This window comes from Seriola lalandi, unplaced genomic scaffold, assembly GCF_002814215.2.
Source record: "Seriola lalandi dorsalis isolate HSWRI2012SDOR001 ecotype SW California unplaced genomic scaffold, Sedor1 jcf7180002054678, whole genome shotgun sequence".
Taxonomy (NCBI): Eukaryota; Metazoa; Chordata; class Actinopteri; order Carangiformes; family Carangidae; genus Seriola; species Seriola lalandi.
Genome location: NW_019525231.1, coordinates 2,767,940 through 2,794,839, shown reverse-complemented (window position 1 = coordinate 2,794,839; position 26,900 = coordinate 2,767,940). Strand labels below are relative to the sequence as shown.

General features: G+C 41.0%; 4 protein-coding genes across 7 annotated transcripts; all 4 read left to right on the top strand.

The window, feature by feature from the left end:
• The first annotated feature begins 727 nt into the window (after positions 1–727).
• tmc8 (transmembrane channel-like 8) lies at positions 728–8,378 on the top strand. Its single transcript, XM_023422043.2, has 16 exons — positions 728–1,073; positions 1,820–2,084; positions 3,067–3,215; positions 3,366–3,500; positions 3,594–3,646; positions 3,735–3,874; positions 3,966–4,113; positions 5,001–5,165; positions 5,253–5,404; positions 5,484–5,556; positions 5,682–5,785; positions 5,917–6,103; positions 6,803–6,963; positions 7,128–7,271; positions 7,478–7,556; positions 7,737–8,378. The coding sequence occupies exons 1-16, from the start codon at positions 1,031–1,033 to the stop codon at positions 7,878–7,880; spliced, it is 2,142 nt and encodes a 713-aa protein (XP_023277811.1). The 5' UTR covers positions 728–1,030; the 3' UTR covers positions 7,881–8,378.
• Positions 8,379–8,442: 64 nt separating this feature from the next.
• Positions 8,443–13,733, top strand: LOC111666642 (Fc receptor-like protein 5). Of its 4 annotated transcripts, XM_023422019.2 has the most exons (11): positions 8,447–8,627; positions 8,710–8,736; positions 8,834–9,112; positions 9,198–9,494; positions 10,737–11,009; positions 11,116–11,448; positions 11,864–11,917; positions 12,008–12,118; positions 12,224–12,248; positions 12,334–12,424; positions 13,475–13,733. In XM_023422019.2, exons 1-11 carry the CDS (start codon positions 8,462–8,464, stop codon positions 13,499–13,501), a joined length of 1,683 nt encoding a protein of 560 aa, XP_023277787.2. In that variant the 5' UTR covers positions 8,447–8,461; the 3' UTR covers positions 13,502–13,733. The 4 variants fall into 4 exon arrangements, 3 of the variants coding, with proteins under 3 accessions (XP_087034342.1, XP_023277787.2, XP_023277788.2); XM_023422020.2 differs by lacking the exon at positions 11,864–11,917 and having other exon boundaries at positions 8,455–8,627; XR_015438208.1 differs by lacking the exons at positions 12,334–12,424; positions 13,475–13,733 and having other exon boundaries at positions 8,443–8,627; positions 11,868–12,118; positions 12,224–12,254.
• A 229-nt stretch (positions 13,734–13,962) lies between these two features.
• LOC111666643 (uncharacterized) lies at positions 13,963–18,171 on the top strand. The gene is made up of 13 exons (XM_023422021.2): positions 13,963–14,098; positions 14,182–14,208; positions 14,349–14,475; positions 14,565–14,740; positions 15,272–15,458; positions 15,800–15,903; positions 16,008–16,280; positions 16,386–16,691; positions 16,796–16,897; positions 16,990–17,017; positions 17,670–17,718; positions 17,855–17,920; positions 18,019–18,171. Exons 1-13 carry the CDS (start codon positions 14,068–14,070, stop codon positions 18,100–18,102), a joined length of 1,560 nt encoding a protein of 519 aa, XP_023277789.1. The 5' UTR covers positions 13,963–14,067; the 3' UTR covers positions 18,103–18,171.
• A 157-nt stretch (positions 18,172–18,328) lies between these two features.
• Positions 18,329–26,742, top strand: syngr2b (synaptogyrin 2b). The gene is made up of 4 exons (XM_023422208.2): positions 18,329–18,571; positions 21,353–21,590; positions 22,927–23,063; positions 24,130–26,742. Exons 1-4 carry the CDS (start codon positions 18,461–18,463, stop codon positions 24,379–24,381), a joined length of 738 nt encoding a protein of 245 aa, XP_023277976.1. The 5' UTR covers positions 18,329–18,460; the 3' UTR covers positions 24,382–26,742.
• The last annotated feature ends 158 nt before the right edge of the window (positions 26,743–26,900 follow it).

Sequence of the window (26,900 nt, the reverse complement as noted above, 5' to 3'; positions counted from 1 at the left end):
GTATCGAAACTAAGCATGTTGAAATAGTGCAAAAGATATGCCACCCATGCTCATGTTTCTTTGTAAAAAGTACTGACTGGAAACCTCAGATGTCCTTGTGGTGTAGCAAGTGGGTGGAAAGAGCCTCGCTGCTTCATCATCCCATACATTAGATTCAAATGTCAGTTTCCAAATAATGAAACACTACCTAGTGTCGATCCTGTCAAGTCTATCTAGTGTTATCAAGCAAATGATAGTTTACGTGTGAAAAACCTAGATGATGACTACTATATGTGCTTTAATAAAAATTGACTTATGGCTGTGGCATTTCTTTATACGTGTTAAATGGATTCTTGATAATCATTATTATTATTATTACAATTTACAGTATGTAATTTGAAACTAAATGTGTGTTTAGCATTGTACTCAGTGGATTGCATAGATAAAGTCAGCTGAAAACAACCAAAAGAGACCAGACTGCATCATAAATCATTAGGTAGTACTTAAACAGTATAAATTATGAAAATGAAACTGTAAATCTTACCATTAAAAAAAAAGAAAAGTAGTCTACATAGCCTGATGTTGAGCAGATCTAGTCTTAATTCAAACCTGAACCTTACTCATCTAATTATGGCTTTCAGCATTTTCTCATTTGTTTTCTGTACAGGGTGTATGTGTGGATATTTCTTGTTATGTTGTGAAATTATTGCCCGTGTCTACATCCTGCCATGTGATTTCCTGTCAGTCATATTCAGCCACAGTCACAGTCAGTTTATGTGTGAACAGATCCAACATCTGCTCCACCTGCCAGAGATTGAGACGTACCAACAGGGGTTAGCCAGCAATGCTAACCACCACTCAGGGGTCTTCACTTCAGTGTGACGTTGATGTGAGGAGCAAAAAAAAACAAAAAACCCCGGATATTTTGGTGCAGATTGCGGAAGTAATTTTAGAATTTTGAGTTAAGCCTTCGGTGGAGATGTATGTTGACTTGTGTTGCATATGAAGTGAGAAGATTCGGTGCTTAGAGAGGAACTTCAGGGAGAAAAAAATGGAGGAGAACGATACTGTCAACTTCAAGAGACTCTTATCAGGTAACAGTAAATAATACATATGTGCCTTTGCACTTATCATCTCTGTGTGTGTTTGTGAGATAGAGGACATCTTGCTTGCTCAACACTGTCTCTACAGTGTACCATACTGTATACAGAACATAATATATACCGTACCTCTGCATAGAGCTTACTACTAAATCAAACAAAGAGCCACGATTACCTTGTTTGTGAATAGTATAAGTTGCTGATCTATGTTTATCAAAGTCACATCCAAAACTACATGAAAACCATAACACGCAGCTTCCACACAGAAAAGCCCAGAGGCAGGAATAACACAGGATTTTAATGCTTTAAAGCAACTGTGCTAAATGTCAACATGTCAGATATTTCATGGAGGGTTACATTTCAGTGTTTTACTCGTGAATTGCCACAAAATGAATGAATGACTTATTTTGGTCATTTAATAATTGAGTAATTTTTCAAGAAGAGATTTCTAACATTTGTTGGTTCCAGCCTCTCAAATATGAAGATTTTCTGCTGTTTTCAGTTTCATATAATTAAAACTGAATATTTTTGAGTTTTGAACTGTTGCTTGGACCCAACGAGACATCTGACACCTTCGCCACTATTTCCTAACATTTGTGAACAAAGCGATTAATTAATCAAGAAAATAATCTGCAGCTTAATAATAAAACAATCATGATCAAAAACTTAGCTCAAACAAACTCACCGTTATCTACATTCATGTGTCACAGTCAGGAAATCACATGTCATTGTCACCACAGATGAGAGCACTCACTCCACCCTGTCGCTGGACTCCGACTATGAGTACTATCATACAGAGATATTTGACCAGCTGCCCAGCATCCAGGCTTGCCGGCCAGAGCAGAACAGACAGGGTGTTTTGGAAGTGTGTGAGGTCTACCAGGGCAGCCCAGAGCCGGGGGACAAGCTCATCAATGGCCACCTGTCCAGAGGACCCAGAGACAAGCTGTCTACGCAGCCACTCAGAAACTTGGCCATGTGTATTCAGGCGAAGCGAGATACCAGGTGGGCGAGCTTACTATATACTCCTTCATCCTGCTTCTTCTCCATCTACGTCTTAATTTGACATTTGAAAAGGTCCATGCTGTCACATACTCTAACACATGTGGCTTTATGGAGTTAAATAAAAAGAGTCCTTTCAAATCATTCACATACTACAATATTCTATTTTGTGTCTGCCGCACTTTGAACAATTGTTTCCAAACTTTTTGGCTTGTGAACCAGTGAAATGAAAGACTATTGGGACCCCATGTTAAAAGTTGCATATGTTCATGTGTGGCGTCCAGTTAACTGGCGGCCACCTCGGTTATGTTTCTCTCTAAATACTTTTTAAGGGCCTGAATATATCCAATAATTCACATACAAAACCAAATGGAAAAATTTAATAATCTTCTTTCCTGTCCACATAATCAACCTTCAGATCTGTAGATAAAAAAGAAAGTTTAGTTTCTCTTCTGTTTCTAAAAAGAGAAACACAACTACAAGAAGTAGAATATCCGCCTTGCAGATGTATGCCTCCACCAACCAGTCCAGTTCATTAATGTGTGAATACTTGAATATAATCAGTTTATACTTGAGACCAAATTTGAAGAAAGTGTGAAAACATTATACATCCTCTTTTTCTTAATGAGTTAGAGGGGCATTCCAATGGTATTGCATTTTTATGCAGTTGGGGGACACAGATTAAAAAAAATAAAAGGAATGATGAAAATAAGAGCTGATTAATTCCTAGTGTGGAGTTCCAAAGATACCATTCCCATAATCAATTTTAACAGCATCTGTCATTATAAACACCAATGCCTTTCACACCTCCACATCTCCAGTTTGTAACACAGACTTTCTGTAGAAATTTCAGTGTACCTTTAAACTAAATGTTCCAATTTTTGAATTAATAGTGTGTTAATGGTATTTTCATGTTTAGGGTAAGGGTTTAAGATGTTAAGATACAAAGGAATTCATGAATTATTATGTTTGCGCTGTTAATTAGGGACAGGAGGAAGATGCAAATCAGAAATATTGGCTTTTGGGAGTCCTGGAGGCGGGGCCAGAACATCAACAGGAAGAGGGTATGGGCACAGATGGGAGAAACTCTATCAAGCCTGTTGCTATGGCAGCACACTCTCCACACCATTGAAGGTAAGAAAGGCCTGCAGTAGATTGCTGTGTACGGACCTCTATTGACACCTCTCAGCTGCTAGTGTGCTGTGATGTAGTGATGAGGTAACCATGAACGTTAATGTTATTGCACGATTAAAATCCTAATGCTCACTGTTGATCTGTTCCCAGGCAGGTTTGGTGTGGGCGTGAAGGCCTATTTTGTATTCCTCAGGTATCTGATTTACTTGAACCTAATAAACTGTGCTTTTATCTGGGGTTTCATTCTGGGGCCTACAACATTTTATGGCCGGAGCAACAGCAGTGGTGAGTCAGCTGTAATGACAGATTACAGTAAATTTACCACAACTGGATATAGAGTCCTAAAAATAAACTTCTGTCTTTGTTTGTGTTTCACAGAACCATTGAAGTTTGGAGGCAATGACTCATTCTTAGACTTCTTCCTGGGATCGGTAAGAAGTGTGTGTGTGTGTGTGTGTGTGTGTGTGTGTGTACTTGATGTATTTCTTCTCATTCGTCTTTCTCCTCTCCTCTCTACAGGGTTATCTGGATCGTTCTCCAGTCTTCTTTGGTTTTTATACACGTGGTTCCCTGAATATGCCATGCTTGAATACGCCTCTGATGTACTTCGCTGGAATCATCACCATCTTCTTCCTCAGTCTCATCTTGGTAGTCCGCAGGTCAGTGTTCCCTGACAACACAGCAACAAAAAGCGTCAATAGTCATTTCCCTAAACATCTTACATATTTAATGTGTAAACACCTCTGATAGAACGACAGTTGGCTACAAGCACACATGGATGCTCGGGAAGCGTTACAGTATGAATGTGAGCTATAAGATCTTCTGTGGCTGGGACTTCAACATCCAGGACCCTGATGCAGCGACTCTCAAACAAAGCTTCAACAGGAACGACCTCAAGGTGCGTGGACGGACATGTAGTATTTGCATGCACGATGCCATCCTTCCACACAGGATGCTAAATTTACCACAACCACCAGATGCCATGTAAATTGCTACGTGAACACTGTTTCATACTCACCAAGGGCTGAATATCTGAAACACCTCTCCGTATAACACAAAACTATCCAACAGCACCACAAAGTGCAGCCTCCAGAAGTACCATAAAGTGGAATCAGCACCTCTCTAAAACAGTTTCAACAAAAACTGAACATTTTAACTTTCTTGAAGGTCAGATTCATTGTATTAGACAGTTGTCTGTTTAATTGTTTTTAGTGAGGTGTACCTAATAAACTGGCAACAGAGTGTAAATCTTCATAAATTAAATCTAACCTGGCCGATCATACACAACTAAGGGTGATTTTGCAAGTTTTACAAGTTTTAAAACTTAAAAAAAAACTTTTAAAAGTAAAATAAAGATGATGATCAATGAAGTGAGTGGTTTAAGGTATCCACTAACCAGGATGAATGGCCAAGTGTTCATAAAACAGATGTACACATTACACATGTGCATGACTATAAAGATACAAGGTGGTAAACGTCACTAAAAAGTAACGCCCACCTCCATGGAGGAAAATGGCCACGCAATATTGCTTAAAGCAGAGAGTGACCAGCTGAAAAGTAAGATATAAATGTACAAACAGATGACTCTGAGTCTTGTGTTTATGACATGATGACTTTATCTGGAGTTCCCGTTCCCCTAAAAGGAACTATGTGGCTAAAGAAAGGTGTGAACAGTATATTTAATATGATTCTTGTTCTTGTCTGATATTTTTGAAGTGTCTTGTGTCTTTGTGTTGAAACAGTGTTAAGGTTGATTTGAGTATAAAAGTCTTTCTGTGTCTTCAGCTGTTCCTGGAGGAGCAGAGTTTCTCCCTGCGTGAGTCTCAGAGGACACTTGGACAGAGGGTGCGTCTCTACCTGCTCAGGTTCATCCTCAACGTGCTCGTTCTGTCTCTGCTGGGCGGATCCTTCTGCCTCATCTACTTTGCCACAAAAACATCACTGAATGACGTAAGGCCGCGATGCTCAATATCAGCTTTTGGTGGTCCTGCTTTTTTTCCAGCTTTTCACAACTACTCCTGTGACTGTGTTTTTTAGAGAGGGCAATACGGGTTGGTCAGTCTGTTCCTCCAGTATCTTCCTCCCATCACCATCACCTCTCTCAACCTGGTCTTCCCTCACATCTTCCATAAGATCTCGTCTTTTGAAGACTACTCTTTCACCACTCAGGTCAATGCCACGCTTGTGAGGTAAGGAAGGCGCATGAAACTCTTCGGTACACACAGACACTCACACCTGCGTAGATTCACTCCGTCTTTTCCTCTTCAGGAGCATCTTCTTGAAGCTGGCTTCACTGGGGATCTACTTATTTTTCCTTTTCCCAACAGCAGGACATCAAGGAGTGAGTTGCGAATGAAAGGGGCTGTGATGAGACATTGTTAAAGTAATGCTATCTGTCTTTGATTCAGACTTTCAGGACTGATTTGTGTCTTGTTATCGTTTTTCTATCCGTGTGTTTCTTTACAGCATTGGTGCAAGGAGAACCAGTTTGGCAGAGAGATGTACAAGCTGTGCATTTTCAACTTCCTCAGCACTTTCTGCAACGCCTTTCTTGTGGGCTACCCCAGGAAGTAGGTTTCAACAGTCTCTCTCTGTCTTAGTCATCACTGGGGTTTGAATGGAAAGATCGATGTATGTGATGTCTTTTTCCACAGAAGTCGGGAAAAATTTTCTCTTCTTCTGACTTTCCTCTGTTTGACAGGCTGCTGCGGGAGAAATACCCGACATCCTTACTGACCCGGTTGCTGGGGAAACAACACTTCCCGATCACGTTGTATGTGTTGGATCTGGTGTACAGTCAGACAGGGTCCTGGGTGGGGATGTACTACTGCCCTCTGCTGCCTCTCATAGGAACTGTCACACTTGTGGCCACGTTCTACATTAAAAAGGTCGGGGCTGTTCATGAGCTCTCTCACACTTTGTGTCTCTTCATGTTTCCAGTTAAACAGTCTGCACCTGCATTTGAACAATCACCCAAAAGGTTTCAGTCCAACAATAAACTCAAAATACTGCTACAATGAATAAAACTAAACCAGTCAGTTAAACAATGAAATAAACACTCACAACAGAGGTAAATAAATCACAATTATGACATTCAGTTATTATTTGTTTAGTCAAATGATGTGAGAATTAATGAAGTCACCTTAGAAAATTTGGGAAAATTCGCTCATTTGTTTTTTACAGAGAGTTTCAATGAAGGTTGAGACTACTCTCATGTCTGTAAACTACATATGAGGCTACGGCCAGCTGGTGATTGGCTTAGCTTAGCCCAGGAACAAAATCCTCTTACCAGCACCTCGCCTTCTGGCTCCAGCTTCATCTTCTCATCTAAGATTATTATATATAATTATCATTAAGCAAGTTTCCCAAAAATGTATTGATTAAAGTATTAATAATTTAAGTAATAATTTACAGTTATAATTGTCATATTCTAGAAAAGAAATTTTGTTTGTCTTTATTAGTTCTGTTTTTATACATTTCTTTTGTTGCCCAATAGTCTATGGTTTGTTGCTCACCAGTGACCATCAATTATATTTCAACATTTTCCAATAAAATCCATGTCTCTCTCTGTCTAACACTGTCTTCAGTTCATGGTCCTGCGGTGCTGTGTTGCGGAGCACCGAATGTTTCGAGCCTCCACTTCTTCAGTTTTGTTCCACTTCATGTTGCTGCTCGGTCTCCTCATGGCTGCCACCACAGTGGGCTTCGAATTCTACCAGCAGGACGCGACACTGAACAATATATACATGTACTGTAACTCTGTTATTTTGCCGTTTCACAGTTATTGTCGCAGAGAACGGCACTGCATCCACAACTGTCTGCATGTTCAAATTCAGTGCACCCTATTTGTGTCTTAAGTTTGTTTCCTCTGTTGCACATTTCTTCAGTTTGTTATTTCTGTTTCCTTCCCAGGTCCTCCTGTGGTCCCTTTGGAAATGGAGAAACGGTGTTTAATGTGACAGGAGTATGTGTGGAGAGTCTACCCAGCCTGGCACAGAGCACTCTGCACTACCTGTCCTCTGAGGCCTTCGCCCTGCCGCTCATACTAGCTGAAATGTAAGTATACAAAGGGAGAAAGCAATCACCAGCAGTAAGTATAACCTACTGTAAGACTGTTTCCATCTTAGGGTGAGAGAACTAGAGGCACCAAGAGTACAGTTACATGATGACCATCAATGAATACACAATGTTTTTTTAAAAAAAACATGTGAAGTACTCTGAATTGATCTTTGAATGTGACATGAAACTCTCTGTTCCCTCAGTATAATCTTAACCTCATATGTGTCACGGGGGCGAGCCAATCAGAAGGCCATTGAGAGACTGAAAGATATGCTGATTATGGTAAGTCACATGACACTAAACAAGTTAGATACCCAAAAATTAGTCACAGAAAGCACATAAATATTTGAGATACACCCAGTTGGTTGCAAGTGAAGCATTTAAACTGGGGTCTGTCCGTTTGTTTTACTTTTCTACTGTGTGTGTGTGTGTGCATGTTGTCTGTATGTGTCTCCCTCACAGAGTAGCTCAGATAAGCGTTTCCTGGTGAAACAGCATACCACAATGCTCCGACGTAAGAAGGATACCCGCAGAGTCGGTTCTGCAGCCATCGGAGAGGACGCCCCCCCTCAGTTACTGGAAAGACCCCCTCTCCATGCAAACTGATTAAAGTGCCTAAGCTGCTGGGCCTATGTGTCCACAGACTTCCTCTTAACAAATAAAGCCTTGATCTGGCTGACCAGAAAACCAGCCTGGATGCCTGGAACTGCCTGTGAATAAAAGCTTTCTACCAGACCGATGAACTCTCACCTTTACACTTGATAAACAAAGACAAGACATGTAGTTGTTGTTTTTCTGCAAAGGTCACAGTTGTCTTAATTTAATCCTCATATGATGTGTTCTCTTATTTTTAGTCAAGTCATTTTTATGTGGCTGTACATTTCAATGGTTATCTTATGTTGTTTATGAATGTGTTAAGCTTGGTTTATACAATTTATAAACCGTGTAAATAAAAGATTTTATGCAGATGATTATACACATAGATTCATAGACATAATATTTATAATTAAGTTCCAAAATGCTTTTTGTATTGTACATGTATTCAGTTAACTGTGAATGTTTTTTTTCGATATAACGCTCATTAAAACATTTGTTGTTTGTGTATTTTATCAAAATTTTTCTTGTCTCCACCAGATCGTTGAAATTAAGCCAAACACGCAGCCTAATATGTTATCTACTTGCAACACATGTGTAACACCCCTAGCTCTGACACACGCACACAAACATGGATTCACACATGCACACACATGCTGAAACACACACCTACAACCAAGCTAGAGAAACCATGTCAAAGACCAATACATAACACTGTTATGAAGAATCGACACACTCTTAACTTGTTGCCAATTCTGGGTGAGTTTATTTCAAATTGGAAACAAAAATTATTTAATGGACAAATATTCATACAGAAATGTGTTGTTCATTTTTCTTTCAGCTCTGGCAAGTTTGTTCATCAAGATAAGTAAGTTTGTCTAAGTGGTGCTTAGGACATGGGGCTCAGTTTTCTTTCTTTTCTTTTGTTTGTCTTCTCTGGTTTAAAATTTCATGTCTTTCTTTAGGTGGATCAGTCTCTCTTCGCCCGGTACTGACTGGCCCTGACATGGCCTACCTTGGCTCGAGGGTGGCTTTCCGGTGTATTGCATCTAACTCCTCTCCGCCAGTCACCTACGACCTGATGCGGGACGGTGATGTCCTGATCAAGACATACCAAGCCCAAGGCGACCAACCTGCACCCTTCTTCCTGAAGCTTACTGCAACATCAGAGGGGTCATACCACTGCAGGGCGACGACCAGAGCGGAAACAGGAGTCAGCAACATCATCAAGCTGAGTGTAGTCAGTGAGTACCAGACACAAGTTATTTGGTGTCAAAACCTGAACCTCTTCTTTTCCTCCCTTACCATCTATGATTTCCTCATTTGTAGTTCCAGCATCAAATACCAGAGTGACCTCTGAACCCTCCCCTCCAGTCGCATTCGAGGGATCACGCATTGTCCTGAGCTGCAACGTCACAAAGGGGACCCACCTGTCCTACACCTGGTTATTCAACAGGAAGGAAATAACCCCCTCAACCCTTCCCTTTGTCCACCTCACTGGAAACAAGCTATTGATGGAGAACGTGACTCCAGAGCACACTGGGCGATATTCTTGCATGGCGTGGTCCATGGTCCAGGACATCAGGAGGTTTTCAAGCAGCACAGAGCTCCAGGTGACAGTCAAAGGTATATATCAACAAAACATACCGTATAAAGATAACAAGAGTACTTTGAAGACTTACCAGAGGGAGGAGGTACTGAATGATTCATAGTTGTTTTTAGCCATGTCGATTGTCAATCATTCCACCTCTTTGGTCAAGACTGAAATATGTCAACAACTATTGAATGGGGTTGCATGAAATTGGGTTCAGACATTCATGGTTGCCAGAGGATGAATCCTACTAACTTTGGCGATCCTCTGACTTTTCCTATAGCACCACCATTACATTGACATTTTTGGTTTAGAGTGAAATCCTTCAACAACTATTTGTTTGATTGCTGTGAAATCTGGTACAAGGGGTCATGTCCCCCTCTGTAATGTAATTTTGTTGATTCCTTAACCTTTCATCATGCACCATCGATAGGTCAAAAATTCAGACTGACCAAAACTTTGGTTTACAGCTAGAAAAACTAACGACATTCCCACCAACCTCAGCTGTGTTCTTTGTGCTATACACTAATACCAAGTGTTAGGATGCTAACATGCTAAACCAAGATGTGACCTTGATAGGGACTGTATACATCAGCATGTTAGCATTCACACTGAGTTATACTGAAACATTTGACAATTTTAATTTCAACCAGCAACAACAAAGGACTGAGTTCTTTTACCAAATGGAGCCTATAGACCCAAGTTGTTGCAACACCTCTTTTGAAAAGACACTATACGGCCAAAACTATGTAGACAATTTGACTTTGCTCATCTCATTCCAAAATCACGGGCATTCAAATGCTGTTGAACACCCTCCACTTTTCTGGGAAGGATTCCTGCAAGATTTTGGGACCTGGCTGCAGGACTTTTCTCTGCATTCGACACTGGGCGATTGTCTGTTTTTTCCAGTCCATCCTAAAGCTGCTGGATGGGGCTGAGATCTAGGCTCTGTGCAGCCAGTCACCACACCACACTGGAAAAATACATTTCTTCATGGACCTGGCTTTGTGACTGAGACACAAAGCTGGAGGTTCACTATAGTGATAGCTGTAGCATTACCTGAATTGGAAGTAAGGGATCTAGCCTCAACCATGAAAAACAACCCTCAGATAAAAAGTAGGCAATAATTGTCCACACACTTTTGACCAAGTAAACCTGATTCTTGCACCTGCCTGAAGTTGGTTAAATTTGTTTCACTTCCACTGCGTGTGGAAGTACACTAACGTGTACTGTATCATTTCTGTCCCCACCTTCTCCCCTCCTCTTTCCTCCACCAGTTTATGTATCAAAGCCAAAGATCTCTTTCTCCATCTCCAAAGATGGAGCTGGTTACCATGGCAACGTTACCTGCTGGTCAACAAGAGGGAGTCATCCGGTCAACATCTCTCTTTCAGTAGATGACAAAGAAGTTGGATCCATCACAGCAACTGACTCCCTCACTGCCAGGTTTCTTGTTGCCATGGAACCGGGGATGGATATGGGCGTGGCGCAATGTCGGGTGAAAACCGAGGTGCAGGAGTTGATGAGTGAACCTGTGACTCTGGAAGTGGGTACGAGCTACACACACATGTGCGACGGAGATGTGTCTGTCTGTGATGTCCTACATTTAATTTCCCCTTCCTCATTAATCTTTCTCTCTCCTTCCTGTTGGTCCAGTCCCAGTTGGAGGTGATGTGAAAGTGGAGGTGGAATATTTCTACAGAGCTGACTCCAACCTGGCCGCCGCCAGGCTGAGCTGTCAGGTCAGCAGAGGAACTTTCCCTTACATCTCCTGGTTCTTCAATGACTCTGCTCTCCCCTCCGAGACACACGTGGAGTCCCACCTTCAACCCGTCCTGCCTCACCTCGCCCTCACTGGCCAAAGACGAACCCTTGTCCTGACTAAACTTGGCCCAGAGGAGTCTGGGTATTACCGCTGCAGGGTCAGGGACAGCTACGATGACTCCGGGCCCTGGGTGGAGAGTGCGGCCGTGCTGGTCCGAGTCACAGGTGAAAAGATCAACACTAGTTGCCTAGTGAAAGTAATCTCAGAGAAAGTGTTTGACCCTTACACCTTTGTTTTAGATTAAACAGATGCGAGATAATTTATTATTGAGCTTTACAGAGGCAGGGAGGCAGCTTTTGTAACCTCTGGACAGAGCCAAGCTAGCTGTTTCCCTCTGTTGTCAGTGTGTATGCTAAGCTAAGCTAACGGGCTGCTGACTGTAGCAGAAGATGCAGGCATGGGAGTGGGATCAGTTTTCTCACATAGCTCTTGGCAAAAAGGCAAAATAGCATATTCCCCAAAATGTGAAACTATTCCTCCTTTTTAATCCAGACTTAACATTTGACAGGTGCCTTTTTGTCTTATTTGTGTGGGGCCTCCGCTCTCTTAACTGCATGATACTTTTATACTTTCAACCAGACAGGATCCTTAACGCCATGCCTCGAACAACATCTTCCACTGAAACACCACTAAGTAAAACGTGCATGCTGTATATTTAAATTAACTACATGCCTACCCTAAAGTATGTCACACCTCACTGGCCTCGTCCCTTCCCTTCCACAGGAGGTTTTATGACCACAATGGAGATTATCACCATAGCCTTCTGCTGTTTCCTTCTGCTGATGATGGCAGTGTGCATTGGCTGTGTTTACAGGATGTTCGACCACAACCAAGGTGTGTATGTCCGTGAGTGCGTGAAGGAGAAATTCTCTGACTGGAAACGTGTGTCTGAATTTAGAGTAATTGTTTCTATATCTCCACCTCTCACTTCTTTTTCAGCTCATGCCCACGTTGCTATGACAAAGTAAGCTTTATCTCAGTGGACCCAAGAAAGTTTATTGTTTCTGCAACTCAAACGAACCAGTTCAACAATGTTTGTACCTTCTCAGTTCTGATGCCCTGCCTCTGTCTGAACCCCAATCCCCGTCAGCAGGGAAGCAGGCCGATGCTTCCTCTACAGACTGTGACGTCCTGAGTCGGGTATACAGGCCATCGAAACACTAAACCATACACAACACTGCACATAAATCAATGAATTATGACATACTAGTATCTTTACTTTTCAGATCCTGTAGATTCTTATAATTTCTTATAAAGTAAATTATATTTAAATGCAAATTCATGGTAATTTTCTGGAAAGAACTGTGTAATATATTACTAATTATAGAGGAAGTAGGAATTGCACTATGTAAAGTAGAGTGAACATTAATAGATTATTTGTTAGTTATTAATAAAGTGAATTATATGATTGCCTGTAGACAAATTTCCCATTTTTGACATTTTGCATTTTCAGCTGTTCTGCTGTTCGGCTCTCAAGGTTACCCAACAATTAACTGGAATAAGTTATTTGAAAATTAATTGAGTCCTATGTCTATTTTCTTAACTTTTAGTACAAAGTTACATAGTTTCAGGAGCTAATTACAACTACTTAGGAATTTATTGATAAAATATGGACCCATGAAATGAAGAGTTACCCAATTAATAGTGTTTTTAATGGCTGAATATTGTCTACTGGCAATCATTTCCATAGGCAAATGCAATAAATGTATATTTAATCTCCATATATGAAATATATGCATATATAAAATAAAAACATACGCAAAAATTATAAATGAAACCTATTAGAAATAGGAAATAGAAACAACGTTTGACTAGCCCATACAAATATGTATGTTTATGTATTCATACATTGTAGTAACACATTCCATAAATATATATCCATCCCAAAGCCTGTCGATATATGTTGATATTACAGTAAATAAAATATATATAAGCATAGGCATGTTGTTTTAATTAACTTGCATATATGAATTAAATATACAGTATGTTGTCTTTTCTCTACAACAGTACCAAATTATTTCGCTCCTACCATGACCATGTAGCAAATGGAGCAAATTGTCAGGAGATTACTTGTAAAAGTGTTAAATATTATCCTGCAGAAACCTTAATACAAAAACAACTCTGAGGATTTGGTCAACAGACCATGTGTAAACAAAAACAGAAAATAACATTTCTCTCTCTCTCTCTCAGTTTCAGACCACAGAGACCACAATATGAGACATGAGGAAGATCGTCATCTCCTCTTCATCAAATTGACATTATTTCATTTAACTTTGCAGCTTTTTAGTTTTTGTTCTGCAGGTACTTCATTTATTACTTTTCCTGACCTGCCAAGTTACTTATAAGAAACTGGTGGAACATTCAGTTAAAAAGAGTGAGAGATTATATTTTTCAGCAAAACTACTGTATACTGTCTTGTTTTTCCAAATAAAAATTAAATGTTGTCAAATGTCTTTGTTGTTTTTTACTAAACCAATGAGACAAATTACGCTGGACCACTTAATCCTCACATTTTTCAAAACATAACAGCATGAGAGCTATGACAGCATGAGTGAATGAATTCATCTTGTGATGAGTGAGGGAGGGTATGGCAGGGAGGTGTAGTGTAGTAATGCTATCAGTTATTTGCACATGTTTCTAAGTGCGTGTGTGTGTTTGCATTTTTTTCAGCCGCAGTGCTTCAACCCTCCTCTCAAAACTGTCAAAACGTGTGCATTACACAGTGCAGCGTGAGCACATGTGAAGTCTGCAGTTGTATTAAAGTCGACAGTTTCTCTTGAAGAATGTTTGCTTCCCTCTTTGTGGTCATGCTGGGTAAGTTCAACACAAACTGCACCACAGCCCAGTAAAGTCATTTCAGACTTATAAACTATTTGATTTCTTCCTCGCCTCCGCAGGGTTGTGCTACTGTTTCAAGGAGAGCAGTAAGTTAGATGTATTGTTTGATTGTATGTGTGCATGGTTAATTAATACACAGTATAATATTAATATAGGTTATTTTGTAACTTATGATTCTTTCCTTTGAGTGTTTGTGCAGTTCTGTTTTATTTTAATTTTTTGACAGATCAGACTTTTCTGGGGACTCCAGAACTGTCTGGCCCCACGGAGGCTATGGTGAAAGACATTGTAATATTTAATTGTGAACTACATAGCAACCATTTGAATGAATCCATCCTGCTGCAGTTATTTAAGTGAGTATGAGTACGTAAAGTTTAACCACTGAATTAAAATGCATTAAGTGATGGTAAAAAAAATCCCTCTAATTACCAACCTTTTCCAGGAGGGGTCAGAATGCCAAGTTGTTGGGCGACCACACCTCTTTGGACGGGGAGCCTGGAACCTTCACCGTTATAATCAAGCCGTCCCACGAGGGCAACCTGCAGTGTGTGGCCAGACCACAGAACAGGTCTAACATAGAGCCCACCGTCAGCAACACACTTTACCTGAGTGTTTTTGGTGAGTCTCTGTATTACCATGGATATATCATATATCATTTGCACATGGCATCCATGTAACATAAAGTAGATCATTGTACACATTTATATTTGTAAATGCTCAACGCAATGGGAAACACATTTCTCAAGGGGCATGTCAGTATGAAGTGTAAGGTGTACATCTTAAGTGGATAGTGTAACCAAGCTAACACTTACTAATTAGTATTAAACGTTAAGGGATCACCAAAGTTATAGGATTTTATCATCTAGGGACCATAGGATTACCAAAATGAGTAAGATTCATCTTCTGGGGACCATGAGTGTCTGCACAAAGTTTCGTGGCAATCCATCCACAAGAGACAGACTGACCAATAGAACAACTTTGCCATCCATAGAGCCACAGTATTCAGACGTTGACCATGAAAACATGAAACACAACTTTAGAAATCAGTGGCTCTTTACTTCCTTAACAACATGATTTCAAGAATAATAACAATTTCTGTATGGTTTGAAATAAGACAGTGATCTCAGTCTGTTGCTGTCTGTCCTGCAGAACCAGTGGAAGATGCAAAGATCGCCGTCCGCTCAGGTCCAAAGGAGTTCTTTGAAGGGAACAGACTGGAGCTATTCTGTAATCTTACTGTAGGAAAAAACGTGTCCTACATGTGGCTGCTGAATGATCGGCCTATCTCTCGGTCTCCTCGCGTTTCTCTTTCAGCTGAGAGTCTCTCGATCAGCAGGTCAGCAAAATCCCATTCAGACAGTCCATGGACGGCTGCTGCTTTATGGTTGCTGTGGCACTGCTATGGTGTTGTGAGCAGCTGTGGGCGGTGTATACATAAAACTACCAGGTGGTTGGCGTGGTGTTGCCAGGTGGTTGCTATGGTATTATCACAGGTTGATGGGGAATACTGCAGGGTTGATAGGGCATACTTTGTGTTTGTATTAGTCAGAGAGTAGTCGTTATTAGTAGCAGCAGAGTATGAATGACTTGAGTGTCCAACACTGTCTAAGAAAGTCTTCCTCTTTATCCAACAAGGAACCGTAAAGTTACTGAAATAATAATCTGTGTCACTCTCAGAACCACGTCAAAAGACAGCGGCTCCTACAGATGTGAGGCTTCCAATGAGTTCAACAATACTGTCTTCACCGTCAACAGCTCTGAAGTTGTAATCACTGTCAAAGGTCAGCCGTCTTCTCTAGTGAATAAATGCTGACATTTTTTAGATCTGACATGGTTTCTTTGAACAAAATAACACCCGCCTTCATCCGACATCCTGTTCCCTCAGACGTGGTGTCAACCCCTGATATCTCCTTCACCGTGTTAAAGGACGAGTCCCACAACTATTCTGCCGTGGTCACCTGTCAGTCGACAAAAGGGACTCCACCTGTCATCTTTTCACTCTACAACAGGGAAGTACTGGTCGCCAATATGACGAGTGAAGACAGAAGCGCCGTATTTAAGGCTCCATTGGTCTTGGATCGGCACTTGGGATTCCTCCAGTGCCAGGCGAACAATGGAAACCAGACTGCATACAGTCAATGGTTGCCGTTAGAAGCTGGTATGTGCATTGTTTGACATAGAACTGTGACACAGTCTACTACTGTTTGTAGCGTCAGTCCATTTTGCAATGTCTCTTTGTTCAACCTCTAACTGTCTCCATCAGTCTCGGTTGGTGGGCCTGTGACGATGCGCCACGACTATGACTTTGGAGAAAACTATGCTGTGACTGGCATGAGGTTCTACTGCAAGGCGGCGAAGGGAACACATCCACAATACCAGTGGTTCCTCAACAAAACGCTTCTACATGGCCTAGGAAGCTTCTACAAAGTGGTCAACCAGGATCCAAAACAATCGATGCTCTTGCTGTCTGTCAGTAGGAGCAGCACTGGGACGTACCGCTGTGAAGTGTCCAATAGCTTTGACAACACCACTGTGATAAGCAGTAAGAGGAAATATGTGGATAAAGAAGGTACAGTTGGTTCATTGCTGTTAGTTGTTGTTACTGTTTTAGTCAAACATCCTTGTTACAGGTGATAGCTGGAGTTATTCTTCTTCTTCTTCTTGCTCCTCCAGTCCTTAATCGTCTCCCCGTCTTAGTAGTGGCAGTCGTCTTTGGATGTTTCACTTTCCTGATTCTCCTGGTCTCCGTTTGTTGTGGGATTGGAGTGGTGTACAGTGAGATCACATACTTTCTAAGATTTTTTTTTTTTATCAAATGTTGTTCCTCATTTGCTACTGAGAAAAAAACATGTTTATTCTTCTTTCAGGGCGAAGGCAGTATGGAGAGAAGTCTCTGTGAGTTATTTCTCTGTTTAATTCTGATTCCTTGAAAAAACGATGACCCACATTTCCTATAAAGCTGTTTCATGTTGACCGTTAATCAACCATCTGCCATTGTGGAATAAGTGAAAAAGTACAACAATTGCCCTCTTCCTGTTTTGGGGTATTTTGGGGTTTTTTGCAAAACAGTAACAAAATCTGAGAGTGCATCTCTTTTGGCATTTTCTCCTTTATTAGACAGCTTGACAACACAGACTAACAGGGAACATGGGGAGGGAGGGGAATTACATGTGACAAAGCTTTGAGCTGGAGATGAACTGGGGATGTGATCATGTGGGAGACGTTTCATTTCAGATCGATGCTTTTAACATGTTTTATGTTCATTTTATGTCTTTTCATGTGAGGCACTTAGTGCATGTCTTTTTTTGTTGTAAAGCACTTTGTGCTACATTTCTTGCATGAAAGGTGCCATACAAATAAAGTTTATCATTATTATTATTATTATTAATGTGGGTGTAATGGTGGAAAGTACAGTCCTCCTCAGGTTGTTGAGAGCTCAACATTTCCACAAACAACACTGCCAAGGACCTTTGTGTCCTCAGTGCTAGTGTGTGGACCCATTTTACATAAGCTGTGTATGTGACACCTGGCTGTTTTCTCCTCTCAGGTTGGGCCTGGAGATGGAGAGAACGGTAGCTGCCTACGAGGGCGAACTGGTTAGTCAGTATTTGTGTATCTGCATTATTCTTCTTCTGCGTTTCCCATTCATTCACTCTCACAAGAGCAATTTTACATGATTGTTGTACATTGTTCCATACTGGTATATACTTAACCAATTGTCTTTTCTTTCAGGACTTGTCTGAGTACAACGAGGATGCTGATGTAGTGGAGACATCAGGAGGGGATGAATTTGATCAGGTGAAATCAGATGAATTCATGAAATCCATTAACCAGTCAGTCAATTACCTTAAAAAACAAGCAAGCAGTCAGTCATCTTCTGTCTGTGTTCTCCTCAGGCATCTGAAGCTTCTCTGGACGAATGGCCCCAAATTGCAGAGCAGAAGAAGACGTTGGAGGATGAACCAATTGAGTTACCATGAAGATTCAAACTGATTGCTCCATATAAACACAGACTTTTGTGGTTAAATAAACCTCTTCTCATTGTGTTATGCGCTGTCGTGTCTTTTAATTGATATTATCTAAAAACAAGTGCTGATGACAGTCACACATGATCATCTCCTCCTGGCCTCTGAAGTCCGCCCCTCTGACGCGCAGCCGCTCGTGCGCAGCTCCTCTCCCACTGGCTGGTCTCGTCCTCGTCAAGTGAAGCAGCGCTGCAGGAGGCGGCAGTAGCTTGTAGTTTTAGTTTGGCTTCGTTGGTGTAGGTTCACCCTGTCAGGTCAGGTCGTAGGCTACCACACGGTGAGCTCCAGAGGAACTGCTGAGCGGGAGAGAGACATGGAAGAGACGGGCGGTGCTAGTGCGTACGGGGCTTCGCTCGCGGGAGGAGGCTTCGACTTCTTCAAGTTTATCCGACAACCGCAAACTATCGTGCGGCTACTTAGCTGGGTGAGTGCAGCGTGGATGGAGGAGTGTATGTTTTTTTCTGAAAATGAAACAGAAAGAATATTCAACATGGCCAAATAACAGGTGCGCCTGGCCCGCAGCCATTTATCTGCCTCTGCGGAGCGTTTAAATGATATGTTTTTATTTGTGCTGGCCAGAACAACAGTTGACTATATGCAGCGTCTCCACGGGGCGTCATGTTGCATGCAGCTGGTGTGTGACAGCAGCTCGGTGACAGCACAGGTCAACACTGCTGTTGTCAGAGGACAAAAGACAGAAAACTGCCAGACACACAGTGAGATCTCCACTCCTGGAAGCCAAATACCAACTAAAGATAGGCTGTACAATAATGTGATAATAATTAACAGCAGCTGTGCTTCCCACGAGCAGTTGGCTGTTAGAGGATTATATTATGACAGATTATTGGTAATTCCCGTTCTTCTACATTATGTAATGCTTCTGAAATGACAATAAGACAGTTGTATGTCTTTTCTTATGGAGAAGTTATACAGAAAAGGGTATTTCCATAGAGAGGGGAATTCATGTACCAGGGAAAGTTGTTGTACACTGCTGATCACCTGTTGCTAGGCAAATGTAATGGTACAGATTTGTTTTTGTGGTTAGGACACTGATCTGGAAAATACAAATTGAATTTCAACCAGACAGGTTACGCAATAAAATATAGTGTTGTCTAACCCTGGGTGATTCTGAGCTCACAGACTGAAGGAGCAGATTTGAACTGTTACATGTAATGTAATTATTTTTCATGAGGCGTAAAGTATTTCTTAATGTATGTGAGTGTCACAGTGAGAAAACACACAGTTTAACCTAAATAGGGAGACATATCCAGTGTGGCAGATGAGGGCTGAGGACAGAATGTGCCCTTGGTTGCCACAACAGTTGTTTATATGCTTGTTTTTGGGAAACCCTGTGTGTGTGTGTGTGTGTGTGTGTGTGTGTGTGTGTGTGAGAGAGAGACAGATTATGTATGTGTCACTGGTAAAGATGATACCTCTCCCCCACTGACCCTCTCGTTTACTCTTGGTGAATGCGTGTGCTGCACTGATCTCCCTCTCTCTCTTTCACACACACACACACACACACACACACACACACACACACACACACACACTGCTCAACTCATCTCAAATTCACTCTTGCTAGATCACTATGTATCTTTGGTGATTTTAATCCTACTTCAGTCAGCCAGCAGCTATTCCACGAGAAAGGATTTTTCGCTCTGTAACTCTGCCTACAGGTCCCATAATGCACCACACCTGCTCCTGGAACAAGGAACAGTTTGCGCACAATGGCTCTTTGTCATTAAAAGTGTTGAATCACATCATTATACTTCCTCTGAAATGCCAGAACGATATAAAAAAAGGTTCATATTCTTCGGCGACACGACTGTCCTGACTATTAAACGCTGCATTGAAACAGTATATTTATGCTGGTAATCGCCCTTCTGGTAGAGTTTTAGTTTATGTCTAAATACAACTCATCAAAAAGAGGGTGTCAACAGTATTTCTGCTGTTTACTGACAACTGACAGAGCTTAGCAACATCCACCAAAAGAATATAGGCCTATTTAATGTACATATGGGATATTTTGGCCTTTGTTTGACATCTGTCACTCAACACTTTCCATCTGTCCATTTATGTACAGAAACATCCATCTGCTGCTCTAACACTGCCTGTCTCACTTCTGTCTTGTGTTTTGGAAGTTCCCGTGTTCTAACTTCCCTAAAGTCTCTGTCTCCTGCTCATTTTTCTTTACCTTTTGTCTGATTCCCCCAGCAAGACTACGGCCTCTCCTCCTTCCCACCAGTTAAACAGTCCCTCTCTATCCTCCTCCCAGATCTCATTATGAGTGTAGTTAGGGAACTGGTGGCATCTCTGGAGTCACATGGCAGGCAGCTGCACTCAGAAGTAGGTCACATGGTTAGATGGGTAACCAGAGCAGACAGTAACACACCACGAGAACACAGAAATTGACACAGGAACTTTTGGATGTTTCAAAAGTCAGCAATAAAAGAAGAGACTGTTTGCGATGACACGTAATCTCACTGTGTTTCCTGAGAGGTAGAAATGGATGCAGGTTTCATGATTTTGTTGAAACGTTGTGTCATGTTACTGAAGTGTGATGACTTTAGTAATGTGTTCTGTAAAGGTTACCTTCAGTAGACACAAGTTAAACCTGAGGATATTTGCTCATTTTCTCATGTTGTAATTCATTTTAAGGTGGGGACTGTTTTCACTGCCCTTTCTTGTTTCAGTGTCGTATTTCCTGAGAGATGGCTGTTTAACAGTAACCTTTATAATGAAAGAAAGTTGAATTCACATATTGTTTTCATGTTGGCCACAAGTATTTATTTTCTGCTGGGGTTGACTTTGTGACAGCAGAGCTCCTGACTGCAGTGTTTTTTGGAAGCAGACACAAATTCCAGATATCCGGGTGTCTTTGAATGCACCACCAAAAAGGGTTTGCTAATAGTCCCCTTGTAAGTGAATTTTATGAGAAAATAACGTGACTTTGACACAGATAAAGTGAATTACCGATTTCTGAGCAAGTTTTAAGTCTCTGATTTCATACTGTACTAAGTGTACTGTATAAGTATGCAGTGTGAAGTTAATGGACACACTTGAAGTAAACAGCGGGATGTTCCTTTAACTTAGACAGTTTCTTCTTGTGTCTTTAAAATGTTCAATGATTTGCAAAGTGAAATAAATCCTATGTTCATTCACGTGTCATTGCCACCTTCCTCTTTTCTCTGTTTGATTGTAGATATTTGCCATGGTGGTGTTTGCCTGCATCACAACAGAGGGATACGTCAACACTCCCCACAGTGCCGAGGCAAAGTGCATCTTCAACCAGAATGACTCGGCGTGTCAGTATGCGGTTGGCATTGGGGTGATCGCCTTCTTGGCCTGTGTGGCCTTTCTGGTGTTGGATGTTTACTTTCCTTTCATGAGCAATGCACAGGAAAGGAAGTATGCTGTCATAGCTGACCTGGGATTCTCAGGTGAGCAAGAGCTTTAATGTTTTATAATAAGCTGCACTAATCGATATTTTTATATTAAAAGTGGAGCAGTTTGTCATGTGTGGTGTGAAAGGTGTCGCTCACAGTGGCAAACCCCCAGGAAATAATCACCCAGTCTGCGGTTGCTTTCAGCTCTACTGAGTGTTTTAGCCTCTTTTAGCTCGTTGTTTTAGTTTCACAGCCTGGAGCTTTGATGTTTTGGTTCAGTCTCACAGCTGTCATCAACTGAACCATTTTCAGCAAAAAAAGAGCCAACTGTACGGTATAAAGTGCACACCGTACAGTTGTACAGTGTACACTGCCTGCTCAGCACTAAACGGCAGGCAGACAAAGTTAGCGACTAGCTGGTGAACATATTGTAGAATTTAGCAGCTAATGAGCGAGATATTTCCCTCAAGATTCAGTGAAGACATTTCTCAGTGGACACAAACACAACTCCAACTTAATGATAATGTTACTTTATGTCTGCTGAATGCGTCTAAGCAACTGTTTGCTAATGCATTACCCATATAAACTCTATAAGGTCAGTGTCAATGTTGTGTTTACGCCTTATTTAACTGACCTAACCATAGAGGCAAAAAACATTACATCATGCTGCTTTAAAGTGATTTTGAAAGTTGGGTTCGATTTCTTGGTCTGAAAAACTGCTTCTTTGCTCATAAATGATACAAATGAACATTGTGATGGGACTAAAAGGTAAATACTTTTTTGTGAAAAGGCATTTGCGGAGAGAGTGGAAGACAGCAGAAGATTCTTCACAGCTTTTTTTATTTATGAGACGAAAATATAAATTGTATACCTGAGTAGCCAGTAAAGGATGAAGGATGAGTTATGCGAGGACAGGGTGTTCTGAGTTCATCTCAGTTGCACTTCTCTAATTTAAATGTGAACTCCTTCATACAAGCCTCTGATTATTGGCGTAATGTGGGACAGACCGCCTGCCTGTTTTCCTGACATAACATAATATGTATTATTCATTGTTGCACGCAGTTAGATGAGTGAGCAGCGGGGTGGAGGCGGAGGATGACCTCACAGATTTAGCTGAAATTAAACATTCATCAGCTGTACACAGCACAGTTCACAGTCAGCCATTCTTCAAGGAAACAAAGAAGTGGTAGTTTGAAAAACAGCTTGTGGTCATTTGAGCAGATGGCGACAGGAGAGCCCTTTTTATTCTGTTGACATTTTTGCTCTTTTGTATGTTTATCCAGAGGAAATCATTTTCCGTATCTAGGCTTTTGTTATTATTTCACGCAGTGTGGACAAAAAACAATCATTTATATCTGTGTCTGTGTTTGTGCATCTGTGTGTTTTCTAGGGGCGTGGACCTTCCTGTGGTTTGTGTGTTTCTGCCTGTTGGCCAGTCAGTGGGGTCGCACTCATGACGTCAGGGGTATCCCTCAGGACGCTGCACGTGCCACCGTGGCCTTCTCATTCTTCTCCATCGCCACCTGGGTGAGCAGGACTGCTGACTTTCCTTTCATTAAAACAGATCAAATGTTAAGTCACTTTCTTCAACAGTGAGCTATAGTTTGAGTTAGAAAGCTAATAACATGATAGTTGACCATTGTTGTCTAACACAGTACGGATTATTAATTATTGGTGCTTTTTTCTAATGAAGGTCAAGAACCATATTGTGTTTCTTCACATTTTATTTTGATAAATTTCATAGCTTATTCATACAACTAATGCATTTTTCTAAGCATGAAAGCAGATGCATGTATTTCCCAAAATGTGAAACTATATCTTTAAAGCAGCCACTGGATTCAGTTTTTGCCAGGATGATACAAAAACTTGCAAGTGACTTGCTTGAAACCTGGTTGGGATACTTATGTCACTGAGCACTGTTGTATTTATTGTCAGACTTTGGCCTGGTAACACAGCTTGTGTGCGTTCGAGTGCTGGTGGTAACCTCTGATATTTGACTCTAAGGTGTTAGCAGCTAAACTGCAAACTTTTATTGCAAGAAACTATAATAAAGTTCATCTCCCGTAGACTTTTATCTTGTGTAGCCAATAAAAGCTGAACAAACAGCATTACCTTACTAATTTTGGACCCAACCCACATGAGATTGCTATATGTACAGTACATCGCTATGATGCCAAGTTACATGTTTATGTACAAAATTTCAAATAATTTTTACACTGAATAGCATAAGAAAGATTTTTTTTGCTGCATGCCTGAATGGAATGATATCTCAAATCTTACTGAGCATCCTACCATCACTTGAACACAGCACTCAGAAGATTTCTCAAAACAACCCGGCATCAACCGCAATACACAGCGACAGTAATGTAGCTATAATGTAATGCACTGACAAACTAAATGTCAGTGTAAAGGATTATCACCCCTAAGCAAGTTTCAAGTCTTTGCAAGTATATTTTAACACTTGTATGAACTGAAACCTGGTGAGAAAACTGCTTCTATCTGCTTTGGATCATCATCAAAGTCATTTATTGAAATACTGGAAAAATCTTCAAAGTGTCTGTGCTGACGTTGTCATTTTCATCTCATCGTGCAGGGAATCCTAGCATACTATGCTCTGGGTCGTTTCCGCCGCGGTGTAAATGAAGTTACCATCCCAACCTACACAGAGCCACCCCCGGATCACCACACCGCCTACCCTCCAACCTACGCCCCCACCTCCTACAACCCCACCACCTACACCCCTACCACTTACACAGCCTATCCCAGCAATGTGCCCGACGTGCAACAGCCTCCCTTCATCTCGAACCCCAAGCCACAAGGAGACTACCAGCCGCCCAACTACTGAGACAAAGGGAGCTCACATGGTCGAGGTCGTGTCCCTGGTCTTCTGCTGATAGAGTGATTGGAGTTGCACTGCACAGACACAGAGCTATATCATATTGATGTGGTTTTACATTTGATTCAACCCACTTTTTCAAGAGAACCTGAGCAGTGCAACTGCAAGTTAGAGAGGAGGGACACCGTGGTTTACTTCAAAGGGTCTATGGTCAGATCATAAGACATCAGGCTGAGTGTTGAAATTAGTGCTGATGATGGGTAATCTGACCGTAGACCTCTGTGCAAAGATGCAACTTTTACCTCAAATGGGCTGATCCTGAAGGGGAGAGCTAGATAGAATGTACCCAGGAGGAGGTCAAAGGTCACATAAAGTGAGATTATGAAGCTCAAGTCAGAGTGGAAGAAACAGCACTGAATGTGTTTATCTTTACTCTGTTGGAACCTGAGAATGTGCATTTGTACATAGATTTCACGATGTAAAGCTGCCATTTTATGGTTGTACGTGCCTGATTTCTTTCCTTATTTTTCCCCTTCAGTGCAGTTATCTTGAGGACCTCTAAACAGTTTAGTATGTATTAAATTAAATATTATTTGGGAGTAGAGTCCAGTGGGAAAAGACCACTCTGAAGCCAAATATCCCTCTGTGATTGAGTTATATTTTGTGAAATGTGGGCCCTGTAGAGATTATGCAGTTAGGTTGTTAGCCATATAACCATAAAATTTCCTTTGAAAGAAGGTTTTCTGGGTTTAAGCAACAGTGAAAAAGCTCCTGTGTTCACCATCTCACCTAACAATGTTTTTAAGACAACTTTAAAACCTACTTCACAAACTTCAAAACCTATAGTTGATGATGAAAAGAAAAACCGTAAAGACCATTTCCTTAATTCTGACCATGGCAAATGTAACAGACTTGCCAAACTGTAGATATTTATTGGATATTCATAATCAGTGTTGCCCTTTAAACTTGTAGCCAACATTCAGAGGGAGGGGAACGTAGTTAACTATGCACTTATTGAACAGGTTTACCCACTGAGCGTGCCCTCGTAACTTATTAACTACCAGTGACAATGCTTCCTCTTCAGTCTGTGATCAGAGGCTTCACACTTCCTCCGTGGTATTAGAGACATTTAGTTTTCATAACACTGATGCTTATCTCCTGTTTACAGGCTTCTTACTCTCAATTGTAGAGGGCAGACTGCAGCGTGTGTGTCTTTACAAATGACATATTAACACCTCAGCCTGCGATGGTGAGAATCAAACACCTGTCCTTAGAAAAGCAACTGGTTTACTTTGTTGCTTTGTGACTGACAGTAATTCGTTTGTCAGTTTAACACCTCAGCTGCCTTGTGGCTGTTTTTCCCAGCTAAAGTGAGTCAAAGGTTGGCCTGAGATCAGTTTTCTATCGTCCCAAGGTTGTTGCGGGTGTGTCGGCTGACTGTAGATCTGTGAATGACGCACCAGAAATTGGATGTTGTTATATTTCTTGAACATGCTGTTAACGGTACTACATCAGAGACATTTGTAATAGTGAAAAATCATTCTCAAATATATTGTTTGACCTATAGAGGCATAACTTACTCAACCCACATATCTGAAAAACACTGCTGATGATTTGTCATTTGTGCCTCAAGGAGGGAAACTGAACATGAAGGATTTTGGAGGAAAGTGAATGAGAGTGAAATGATGCCATGATTAAATACTGATGATATGTTAAGGTTAAGCAGTTGTGTATCACAGCTGTTCTCACTTCTGCGCTTGAGTGATTTTTGCTAATTTTCATGCTCTGGAAAATCAGTTCAATCTGTTCTTCAATGAACACTTGAAGCCAGTGTATTCATGTGACAACAAAGACTACAGTTTCTAATAATTACCCAGCTTTAGTAACTCAACTGGTAGTGAATTTCTAAAATTGTGCCTTTAGACTTACTGTCTCCAGCTTCTCCTGCACAGTATTGCAATAGTAGCGTGAGGCTAAAATTCGACATTTAATGTTGATAAAAGTAAAAAGTAACCCACATTCAAATTAGCGTTTAGTATTGCAAAGTTAATTATCTTGATATTTGGTTAGATTCAACTATATTTCAGGGTTCATGTTTTAGATGAGACTAGAATGATTTTTGTTAAATCGTTTGTGATTTGTGATGCCTTCTTCAAATGTTTTATAAAAACTGGCACACGAAACTAGTCAGATCTTGCGCAGCTTGATTTGTTTTTCTACTGTTTGTTGTGTTGGTCATCACTGAAGTTGTGAAGTTGCTTTCTGTCCTTTTGTTTTCATCTTTTGTCATAATTTCATGCCTTGGTGTCAGAAGCAAAAGACAGATTTACTCAAGACCTTTTGTTTATAGAATAAAAATCATTCACAGGATGTTCTGTCTTATTGGGGACATTATTACATTCATGTACTGCTGTACTACAGGTTTCATAGAGTAGTGTAGTGAGGATATACTTTTCCATTCCGGCGTGCCAGCTTACTGCACAACCGTGGATGCCAGGATTTAAACAGGTTATTTTGGTCAGCTGCAT

Excerpts from the sequence above, each read along its gene's own strand:
- syngr2b (XM_023422208.2), top strand. The coding sequence starts at position 18,461 with ATGGAAGAGACGGGCGGTGCTAGTGCGTACGGGGCTTCGCTCGCGGGA. Across the intron at positions 21,591-22,926 it reads AGCTGACCTGGGATTCTCAG|GGGCGTGGACCTTCCTGTGG; the intron begins GTGAGCAAGAGC and ends TGTGTTTTCTAG. Across the intron at positions 23,064-24,129 it reads TCTTCTCCATCGCCACCTGG|GGAATCCTAGCATACTATGC; the intron begins GTGAGCAGGACT and ends CTCATCGTGCAG.
- tmc8 (XM_023422043.2), top strand. The coding sequence starts at position 1,031 with ATGGAGGAGAACGATACTGTCAACTTCAAGAGACTCTTATCAG. Across the intron at positions 1,074-1,819 it reads CTTCAAGAGACTCTTATCAG|ATGAGAGCACTCACTCCACC; the intron begins GTAACAGTAAAT and ends TTGTCACCACAG. Across the intron at positions 3,647-3,734 it reads TAGACTTCTTCCTGGGATCG|GGTTATCTGGATCGTTCTCC; the intron begins GTAAGAAGTGTG and ends TCCTCTCTACAG.
- LOC111666642 (XM_023422019.2), top strand. The coding sequence starts at position 8,462 with ATGTGTAACACCCCTAGCTCTGACACACGCACACAAACATGGATTCAC. Across the intron at positions 8,628-8,709 it reads TAACTTGTTGCCAATTCTGG|CTCTGGCAAGTTTGTTCATC; the intron begins GTGAGTTTATTT and ends TTTTTCTTTCAG. Across the intron at positions 11,449-11,863 it reads CGTGCTGGTCCGAGTCACAG|ACAGGATCCTTAACGCCATG; the intron begins GTGAAAAGATCA and ends ACTTTCAACCAG.
- LOC111666643 (XM_023422021.2), top strand. The coding sequence starts at position 14,068 with ATGTTTGCTTCCCTCTTTGTGGTCATGCTGG. Across the intron at positions 14,209-14,348 it reads CTACTGTTTCAAGGAGAGCA|ATCAGACTTTTCTGGGGACT; the intron begins GTAAGTTAGATG and ends ATTTTTTGACAG. Across the intron at positions 14,741-15,271 it reads ACTTTACCTGAGTGTTTTTG|AACCAGTGGAAGATGCAAAG; the intron begins GTGAGTCTCTGT and ends TCTGTCCTGCAG.